Source organism: Lucilia sericata, unplaced genomic scaffold (assembly GCF_015586225.1).
Source record: "Lucilia sericata isolate MDLA Ls3-8-SP2 unplaced genomic scaffold, ASM1558622v1 Contig000053F_arrow, whole genome shotgun sequence".
Classification (NCBI taxonomy): domain Eukaryota; kingdom Metazoa; phylum Arthropoda; class Insecta; order Diptera; family Calliphoridae; genus Lucilia; species Lucilia sericata.
The window spans coordinates 205,455-216,608 of NW_023994089.1; the positions used below are offsets into that span (position 1 = coordinate 205,455).

General features: G+C 32.0%; 1 protein-coding gene across 1 annotated transcript; it reads right to left on the reverse strand.

The window, feature by feature from the left end:
- Positions 1-3,837: 3,837 nt before the first annotated feature.
- Positions 3,838-10,155, reverse strand: LOC119616035 (histone H1.5-like). Its single transcript, XM_037972179.1, has 3 exons — positions 10,065-10,155; positions 3,993-4,426; positions 3,838-3,928 (listed from the first exon to the last, which is right to left on the reverse strand). Exons 1-3 carry the CDS (start codon positions 10,153-10,155, stop codon positions 3,905-3,907), a joined length of 549 nt encoding a protein of 182 aa, XP_037828107.1. The 3' UTR covers positions 3,838-3,904.
- Positions 10,156-11,154: the final 999 nt, after the last annotated feature.

Sequence of the window (11,154 nt, forward strand, 5' to 3'; positions counted from 1 at the left end):
TTATGAATATTATAACATTCACTTAAAAGCTATGAAATCAAAATAAATACTATTTTGAAATATACATATGTAAATATGTGTTCAATGTTTTAATGTTTTACTTAATCTGAGGAAAAGACACTTTTAAGTGATCCAAAGTCATAGAAGATATCAAATTGAGAACGAATATACAAATGCTACAGATCTAATCAAATTTGTCGAAGATGGCGTTTGATTCTCTCGGGACTCACTATGCGATTAAATATAACATAACTTTGGTTGACTTTAAAGGGACTAATTTGGTTATAATTCAAAATGGTGAAGTTGTATATTATTACCGGGGAATATATGAGTTTTGAACATTTAAATTATAGTTTTCATTACTCAAGAGGAAAAGAAGATATTCGATCTATTTTCAACATAATATTCCTATTCATATCTATAGATATTCCGTTAAATATATCATCACCGTTATATATGGAACAAAATTTCGAAACAACCAATTGAAGTACATTCATCGTTCATCGTTACATCATTATCACACATCCGTCAAATCCATCAATCACTCCATTCTCTTTATAGAATCAAAGTAGACATCAGAAACATCGTTCACCTTCGTTTACCCAATCTTTGCATTATCAGCTCAATTCCAACATTTTATTAATCCACAGTCATGCTCTGTAATTTGTACCGCTCCTTGCATCTAGGAACGATAAAAGAAATGTATCTTGAAAATTCATATTTCACCGTGTATCAGTCTTTTAACCAAGCACCCCCTTCCTGCGATTTAGGTTTTAACCACAGCCACTACGTGGATCCCGAAGGAACCTCAACCAACTGACCAGCCAGGACAAGTCCTGTGGGCAACTGGCCACCCGTAGTACCAGATTATGTGGTGCTCTGGTTAGACCTCTTTCCAGTTTATGCAAGGACTAGGCCAGGCAGTAAATTGTCAACACCAATTTATAGTCCCGGAAGACTACAGGTATTGGTAGCACCTCCGGACTGCAATACACCAAGAGGCGGTCTGACATCAAGGAAACATGCCCGGGGGGCTCTGTCTGTGTATATGTTGAAATCAGTTTTCAGAAGACCCCAGATATCTGCGAGATCCAAATATAACGCTATTTAAAATCAGCCCGATCGGCCCATAAATAACGAAGATATGAGTAAAAATCCGAGACCACCTCTGAAAATTTCATAAAAAATTTACATTTTTCGTGCAGGCTTATACAAAACAATTAACAAACAACAACAAAACACAGTAAATTTTTTGTTATTGTTATTTCTTGTTTATAAACACAAAACAAAGAATGAACATCACGTTACGTTACGTTGTTATTGGCTAGAAACCTGATATTAAGTATGTAGAGCCAGGATTAGGCGAGAACACATTAAAGGGGACTTTTTGGTACTTTTTCGTTCTACAAAAGGTTCTCTTTGAAATTTCTATAATATTGAACCTAGAAACATGAAATTAAGTATGTAGAGCCCGGATTGGGTCAGAACACATAAAAGGGGACTTTTTGGTACTTTTCGGCTACAAAAGGTACTTTTTGAATTTTTTATAATATTGAACCTAGAAACAAAATTTAGCATGAAGGGCCTTGATTAGGTAAGAACCCATAAAAGGGTACTTTTTCGTTCTTCAAAAGGTACTATTTGAAAATTCTATAATATTGATCCCAGAAATATGAAATTAAGCATGTAGAGCCCGGATTAAGTTAGAACGTATAAAATGGGATTTTTGGCACTTTTTCAGTCTTTAAAAGACACTTTTTGAACCTAGAAACATGTAATTAAGTATGAAGAGCCAGGATTATGTGAAAACCTATAAAAGGACCCTTTTTGGTAATTTTTCCGTTCTTCAAAAGGTACTTTTTGAAATTTCTATAATATTGAACCCAGAACATAAAATTGCATGTAGATCCTGGATTATGTGAGAACCTATAAAAGGGTACTTTTGGTACATTGTCGTTCTTCAAAGGGTACTTTTTGAATTTTCTATAATATTGAACCTAGAAATATTAAATTATGCATGTAGATCCCGGATTAATTGAGAACCCATAAAAGAGGACTTTTTGGTAACTTACAGTTTTACAATTGGTACACATCATGGTGAAGGGTATATAAGATTCGGCACAGCCGAATGTAGAACTCTTACTTGTTTTAAACTATAACAGCTATGTGGTCCAGGGGTTAATATGGTTTAATATTATTAGAATCATTGTAAATAGTTCCCATACAAATTAACATACTCCCGGAAAATGGATTTGTTTTTAACAACATCTTCCAGAATATCTTACTTATCATAATTATTAAAATACTGGTTTGGCCTTAGTCATGTTCACATGATCTGCACTACATTATGGTAGATCTCTTTAAAAATCTAACAACCGGATATTCCAGATTGATCGCTTCTTAATCATTCCGTTTTTTAATACACTATAAGAAACAAAATGTTACATTGTCAAATGTTTAACTAACTAAATAGAAGTGTAAAATGTATTTGTTTTTTTAAATTAAAATCCCATAAAGATTTGCCATGTCTCTAATTTTTTATTTAAATTTTCCCTCGAAATACAAAAAATGCTATTTTAGAGACCATTTTTGTTTTGTTTAAATAAATACAAAGAGATATAAAAAAGAATTATCCAAAAGACTTTAAAACAAATAATTTATAAACATCTATTTCAATGATGTATCTCTGGCATTGTTGTTGTTGTTGCTGCTTTTGTTTATACTATTAAGAGGATTTAACTCGATGCCATTCGTAGTCAGTCGTATTATATTACAAAAAAAAAAGCTCACCATCACCCACTTACATACAATACTCGCTCCTTAAATTTATCCTTCTTCCTTCTAAAAAGAAGTAAGTGAATATGGCGGAGATATCAAATTCATAGACGCCATACTCACTCGTAAAAGTCGTGAATAACAAATGTTCCCAAAAAAAAAATTTACTCCAAAAAATTTTATAGAACATTTTTTTTAAATAAATAAAAGTTAATTTCTGTTTGAATGGAATGGGAAAAATAAAACACATGGTGGTTGTATGACTGAATGGTTGGTTGCTTGGGTATATTTTACAGTTAAAGAAATTTTTTTACAGATTGAGAAAGTTAACATGACGAATGCTAAACCTCCTCAGAATGAGCAAGTCCGAGCTTAGTATGAGTGAACACGCGGGATTATGGACACATCTATACTAAATTAAATATTAAACCAATTATCTTAGGATCGATGTATTTCAGATATTACATTCTTCAGGAAGATGGTTTGTAAAATTATAAGGAACATATTCCAGGAAACTTAGTTTCTACACAGAGAAAACAGATTCGTTGTCACAACCGAATTTGTTTCCAATCGAATTTGTTCGGTTGCATGTACTTCCACAAAAATTTATTGTAATTATCGAAAATTTCGTTCCATAACACTACTTTTTAGAACAAAGGTTGGTTGTTACTACCGAATTTTCAATTGAAGCCAGGGAAATTGTAGTTAGCGTAACTACTAATTTTTAAAAACAATTCGGTCATAGAAACCGAAACTATCAATATTAAGAACCAATTAAAATACATGTTTTTATGTTTTTTTGTTTATTTGTTTATTTTTACTGTTTATTTACTATTGTATAAATATTATAGATAAATTGAATTACACATATATGAACATATGAATACATCTTGAATATATACATATTTTGCAGAGATATGTGATAAGCTGTTATATTTTCCTTGTGATTGGCTACATCATCAAGCAATTTGCACTAATATATACAGTTTACCGCTTTCTTAAAATAAATGCAAATATGTACATCTTGATGTTTGAAATAATCTTGAAATTTGTTTACTAAATTCGTCCTGTATTTTTGTTAACTGCATGGTCAAATTATGCCCTCATACAAATGCACGAGCAAATTGTATCAAACATTATCTGTTATCAGATACTGAAAACAGAACAACGGATTTTTCTAAAAAATCTTTTAAAAGAAATAGTTTCGATTTTCTTACCATAACGTCTATGCGATTTCTGGGTACAGACTTCCTTGGGTACTTGGGGTTGCTGGCCACTTTCGAGGTCGCAGGTCTGCGGAAATGTACGTTTGTTCTTACTTTGCGTACACGGGTACTTAAAGCGTCCTTGATAATATTGTTCTGGGCCTTTTTAGGCTTTAGCAAAGCTACAGCCTTAGCCTTCGAGGAGAGTTTGTGCTTCTTACCAGCAGCAGCCTTCTTTTTGGTATTCTTAGTTTTTGGCTTAGCCTTACAGGCAACTTTCTGTGTAAGAGAGGCTTTCTTGACAACTGGTTTTTTAGTAGCAGCAGCAGATCTTTTAGCTTGATCCGGCTTTGCTGCACTTTCCTTTTTGCGAGCGGCAGAAGTAGTAGCCGAAGCCTTCTTCTCTTGTTCCTTATCACCAGGCTTGACAGCGGTTTTTCGGTGTTCTTTGAAATTTAAGACTATCAATATTTAAAAAATGCTTGTAGGTATGGACACACAGCGTTCTGAAATTAAACATGTGATGTTTATTTCATATTTCATACATGGAAAGAATTCTTACTTACAATTTCTTTTAAAAATCTGCAAAACTTCTATTTATTTTAAATTTTTTATTTTATTTGTAAATGTTTGTTCTTTTTTATTTCTTTATTATTTTAGTACTAAATATTTTTAAATGTCAAGTAAACTAACCATTTGTATATTGAATTCGATTGGAAATACCGAATTAGATTTTATTGTAATAAATATCGATTTTTTCGGTTGGAAATACCGAATTATTCTCTATTTTATTAATATAACCGAACTTTCTATACTTTTAATTGAAGTATGTGGATGCCACAACTAAAAACAAATGCTTGGCATTAATAAAAAATTGTAAGCAAAATTGTGATTACAAGTACTGATATTTACAGTTGAAGCAAATAATTGTATATTTAATTCGGTCTTGCTAAATGACATAATTAAAATAACCGTTTATAAAGCTCAAGTTGGTTAGATTAACTGAATGTATAGTTAGGCGAACCTTAGTTCGATTACAGTTTTGTTTTTTCAGTTGTAATTATATAAAATGTGTTGAAAGTATTGTTTTTTAATAACTACAACTAATATTCTTTTATAGTAAATAAATAATTGCAACTGTGACCGATTTCCAACCAATCATTTTTCTGTGTGTAAACATAGGATGATAATATGTATCTGCATAGGTTTTTCTCACCAATCTATTATTATGTAAAGGAGCGCACCGCAGGACCCAAGTGGCATTTCTTTGAGTCTGATGTATGTATACATACTTAACCTAACATAATTTAAGTAATCGTAACGATATTTTTCCTTCCTTGTCGGGGTATGTTCAGGGTTTACTCTGTTCATACCAGATTTACCACAGTGTGTTCTCAGTGAGTAAGAACAAGTTCTCGGCTTTGATGGATTCGTATTTCGGTCTACCCAATACATCTTATGGAGTTGTTGCCGAATCAACAGAGGCATCTCGAAAGTTAAGAAAGATACAGCAATGGTGAAGGATTAGAATACTTGAGCACATTGCTTGTCCATGTATCAGCAGGACCATGTACAAAAATTGTCGCCGGTTTGTAAGGAGAACAAAGGGGCGGTATTGTGATGTCTTATGAGTGCATTTATGTAACGTACGACCGCTGCCCGCCCCATCATATTAAAATTGTTCTGATAAACTTTAATGAGAAAGTAGGAAGTCAAGATGTTCTTGATCCATCTATCGAAAAGTTCAGTCTACATATGTAACAATACGTCCAACAACACAATCAGACTGGTTAGCTTTGTGGCTGCAATATTACTACATGGTTGTAGCTAAGAAATGCACGTAACCAATCGCAAAGAGTGTTGGACATTGCGAAATGCCAAACTCCGGCGATATCTAATGCCAACTCTAACCAGCACTTACAAATATTTGGACCCAACGCAACTACTTCTTAGAATGCTGATATGCATATTGCGCATTCAGTGGCAAATGCTGCAATTGCCGTACTTGGTTATGTAAAACGTCACTCAAATGGTGTCCCATGGAAGTACGACAGTGGAAATATGGTCATCGATTATCAGAATCAGTGTTGCCACTTCGGTTATTATTAACCAAAATTGGTTATTTTTATTTTGCATGTGTACATGTGAATTATTTTTTCGTTTTGGTTATTTTTTGCAAACAATTGAACTAAATGCTGTTTGTTTTTATTCTAAAAATAAAATTAAAAAAAAAAAACTTCTTTTATCTCTAGTTTTAAATGAACTATGTAAATATACATATCGTCCCTGTTTTGAATTTTGGTAATATGTGGAATTTTTTTACTATTCGAAATTTTTTTATTACTGCAATTTGTACATCTACTGGTTATACTTATGTGCGCAAAGGTATTTTTCGATATCTTAATTGGTTTTGGATTTAGCAAAAGTACCTATACATTTTCCACATATTAAATGAGTTGATTTAAATCATAACAACACCGTAATATTATTTTATTTACACAAGCCAATCTTACACCGTGAATAATGGATCCTCTCTCTCCTTTTGGTGCCTCCATGAACTTAAAATCGCTTTTTGGGTCGATTCAAACTCGTCCGTCCTTCCGTTAATATTTCTATTGGAACTTTTTATGTAAAGAACTCGCGGTACTTGTATATGAAAAAACGAAGTAGGCTGTATTTCGCATTTCGATTTTTATGGAATTTGGTGGGAATAGTCTACATACTTAGTAGATTATGTCCTCCAAATTTAATTTAAAGTATAATTGCAACTTATATACCTATTTGAAATTTTGCATAAACAGATACTGTGCTAATTTGCCGAAATTCTAAGATAAATGATTTAATAAGAATAAATAAAGTATTTTCTGCAAATTGATGCAAGAATAGTATCACAATATCTTTAAAGTATTAATCAACTGATATTTTAAGTACCACAGCTAAGGAAAATTAAATTGTATTGTCTACAAAAGTTGTAATAACATCTAATCTCGTACGACGAACAATAATCGCGATATATGCAAAGATTTGATACTCATGACCTTTGACTTCTACTAAATATCTCACCATGACTTTTAGTTCTTTATTTACATTTTCTAGATGATGTTGTATACTTGTTTTTATTTTACCGTCTTAAATTCTAAATTTTAGTCAATTTGTCGGATAATTTGGATAGATTACGTTTTTGAAATATTTTGCCAAATATTTTTAGTTGACCCAGTTTGCTTGCGAAATATCGGTCAACAATTTCACCTAGCCCCCATATTATGCTCTATTCAGAAAATTACTATATTGCTTAAAAAAGCATGTATAGCGATGAAATTCAATATGAAAATGTTTTTTTGGAAATGTATATGTCAAAGTTTATGAGGATCGGAATATAATTGACTCTATCCCTCATGAAAAGTCTCCTCAGAAAATGACTTTAAAGCTCATAATGTACTGCAATATAGCAACAAAATTCAACATAATCAAGTTTTAAAGGAACTAAAATATCTCTGTCAGATTTTATGAGAATTGGTCCATAATTTACCATACGTCTCATATAAGATCCCCTACAGAAAATTACTTTAACGCTCTTAACTGTCTTCATAATACCAGTTTAGCGACGAAATTTAACATAGTTACAAGTTCCACTTCAGAAAATGAATTTGTTATTTTAATTTTCTTTACTTTTTTTCTTAATTTGGTTATTTTTTATTCGAATTTTGGTTAGAAAAAAAAATTTGTTGTGGCAACACTGATCAGAATATACCTACTGTAACTATGGGGAGAGAATTTTAACAAATTGCTGATTGCTGAAGGCAGTGCATATGAATGTATCACGACAGATTTCGATGATAGCTTAAACATCTCATTATTGTGATTTTGGCGTACAATACGAATGGCACCTTTGACAGTCGTATTTGTGTACGTTTTTTTATCAGTGTAGATTATTCTTATTTTTTTCATTTTACAATTTATTTATCTTTATTTTTTAATTTTGTTATATTGTTGTACTTTAGAAAAAAGTTTTGTTTTTTTTTTTGTTGATGATATTTTTCGTTTGTTCTTTCTTTAATATTTTCAGCTCATTTGTTTGTTTTGTTTGAAAAGAAGAATAAAATAAAAAAAAAAAACATTGCATACCGACTACATACAGATATTTTGCACCAAACAAAAAAAAAACATTTTTTGAATGCGAAATTCAGATAAAAATATTTGTTTCAAGCTTAAATTTGTATTTTTTTTTTTTTTGGTGTAAGTGTGTGTGTTGTTTTTGGTAAATGCATCAGTGCTTTTGGGCCTTTAGGCGCCCCTTCACAGTATTTACAATCATTATACTGAAATGAAAATATACAAACACACTCTACATATGTATGTATGTATGTACGAAACAAAATGCCATACATCAGTTGAAACATACAGTACAAAACGAATGACAAATTAAGATGGAGCAAAAAAAAAAAAAAAACTAGAAAAAAAGAAATTAAACAGAATGGCCCCTCTACATATAATACTCCCACCCAATGCACAAAGAAACATACACACATACTCACTTACAAACATACAGTCAAATAGTAATGGTCTCGTATTGTTTTAAGGATTTACATTAAATGCTTTTGCAAACATTCTTCTCTTGTTTTTTTTTATTGCTGTCGTTTTCAACGAGCAGCTTTTTGAACTCCCTTTCCTTGTGTTCCTCCTTCGACAAACATGTGATACACTTCATCAACATCATCATCGCTTGTCTAACACAAAAAAAAATCACTCTTTTTCATCATTTAAACAGAATTAAATCATTGCGCAGACGCGTTGTAGTACCTTTATTCACACACCCCATGTTTATAGTTTTTATGAGAATCTATCTCTATCCTGATTGGTTGAATTCAAACTTATATTAGATGACTGTGTGTAAGAAGAGTACAGCTGTACTACTTTCATAGTTTGATAACAATTTCCCCAAGATATATCATACAGTGGCTTTCAAACTGTAAGGAGATGTATATTGCCGTGTATGTGTTTGGTTTATTCTCATTTCTACAATTATTTTCCTGGATTCTGTTCAAAATCCTTTCGCAGCGGATTAACGTTTAAGATTCTAACATTTTGTTGTGTTGATTTGTTAATATTAATTCAGAATTGCTGTTTTTAAATAAAAATATTTAATTGAAAAATAAACTTCCTTTATTATAGTTTTTAAAATTTGTGGAAAATAGGCTAAGAGAGGTTTTTAAAATTTTAAGAGTGTTATGCTATGTTCTGACAATAAGATGATACATAATTTACGTAAAGAAAAAATAACACAAAAAAACTGTCAAAAATCTTGGGCAATTATGGATCGAATTCTTCAGAATTCTAAAGAGTGGCTTTTCTAATAACAGATTGTTTTTGCCGGTTATAGAAAGATTCTTAAAAAATTTGGATTTCGATTTTGCCCATTTTAAATACCTTAGGTTAGGCCGATAGGAGGATGTATCTACATCAAATCCGAAGAAATACATCTAGGCCACTATCGGGAAAATGTTTTTTGGTAAAAAAAAAACCTTATATAGTATTCACTAAATGTATTATCGTCTGATGTTCAGAAACTCAGTTTCCTGGACGTAATTTTTTGTAGGTGTGCCCGCAATCCTGTGTGGCCACTCAGAATACGTACCATCATACTAACCTGCTCTCGATAGGGTCACCCCATAGGATCTTTGTGGTTCTACCCACGGTTTCATTATTTCAAGGGGCCTTATGGGATTCTCTCACCCATAATTTTAATTCTGCCCTCGTTGCGTCAGATGGTTTTGAGTTCGCCAGGTTAACTACCTCGAGTTTTCTTCCCTTTAAAGCTATTACATTCGCTCTTTCGTTGCCGACTACTCCCGAGTGGCCTGGTACCCATATGATGTGAACCTTACTTCTGGCAGAGTATTCGGTTAGAGCTTTTTTACAATCCAACACGGTTTTAGATTTAACTTTATCACCTGATATCGCCCTAATTGCCTTCTGGCTGTCGGTAAATATGTTAAGCCTTGTGTGTGACTTCTGCTTGGAAGCTAGTGTTGTGATTAGATAAACGGTGGTATATTTCCGTTTCTGGGTCTTCAATATAAAAACCCAAGCCCACTATGTCTCCCAATTTAGAGCCATCCGTGTAGCAACGGATTTCCACTGGTATTTGTTCTAAAGTTCCGCTTGACCAAGACATTCTATCTGGGATCAGCGTTTCAAAATTTCCGACATATTTTGTCTCTGGTATGCGATCGGGCACTTCCGATGATAGTGTATAGCCTTCCAATGTGTCCAGTATACATTGATGCCACATCCTATAACCGCTTTTGGCCAGTTCGTCTAAAGTTATGAGCCGTTCGGCTGTAAGTGCCGCCTCATATCTTATACAGTGGACGTCCAATAGTACGTATACTCTTTATTACGAATATCCAATAATACGAATGGCAAAATTGTTGCATTGTCTACTCTATAGTACGAATAAAGTCACAATTTTTCTGTTCGATAGTACGAATAACGCATTTTTTATGGGAATTTTGGTTTTATTTACGTATGAATGAAGTTTTTATTATGTTTTTATTTTATTATTTCGGAATCATTCACCTTAAGCTCAGTAATTTTGAAGTTTTTTTGTATTTATTACAAGTGTTTTGTATTTTTAAAAATCCTATACATACAATTTACTGCATGTATATTCACAAATCAACAATTATTTAGTGTTATTAATTTATTTTATTGGAATTTTGATGACCCAAGAGAAGAAATTAAATTGGATGATAACGCCAATGAGGAAAGTATTTTATTAGTTCCCGACAATAACTCTGCTGAGAACAATATTGAAGCCTCAAAAGCGCTGTTATTGAAAAAGCCGTAAAAATCATTTTACAATGTAATAAACATCGATGTTAAATGATGGATTTTTTAATAAGTAAAATGATATTTATATACATATGTATGTATGAACTGTTAATTTTGAAAGTAGTGTGACTCCACATTCCAAACAATGGGTTTAAGGATAACTATTCTAATTTTTAAGAGAAAATTATAAATTAGAGAATTGTGGTATATTCCATTCAAGTTTCTAATAAAAGTTTTATGTAATCTGAACATTTTAATACATTTTAGAACACATATGTAAATTGCAAATTGTCTTTGGCACACATCTTTTAAAAAACATTAAAATTTAAAACCTTCTACA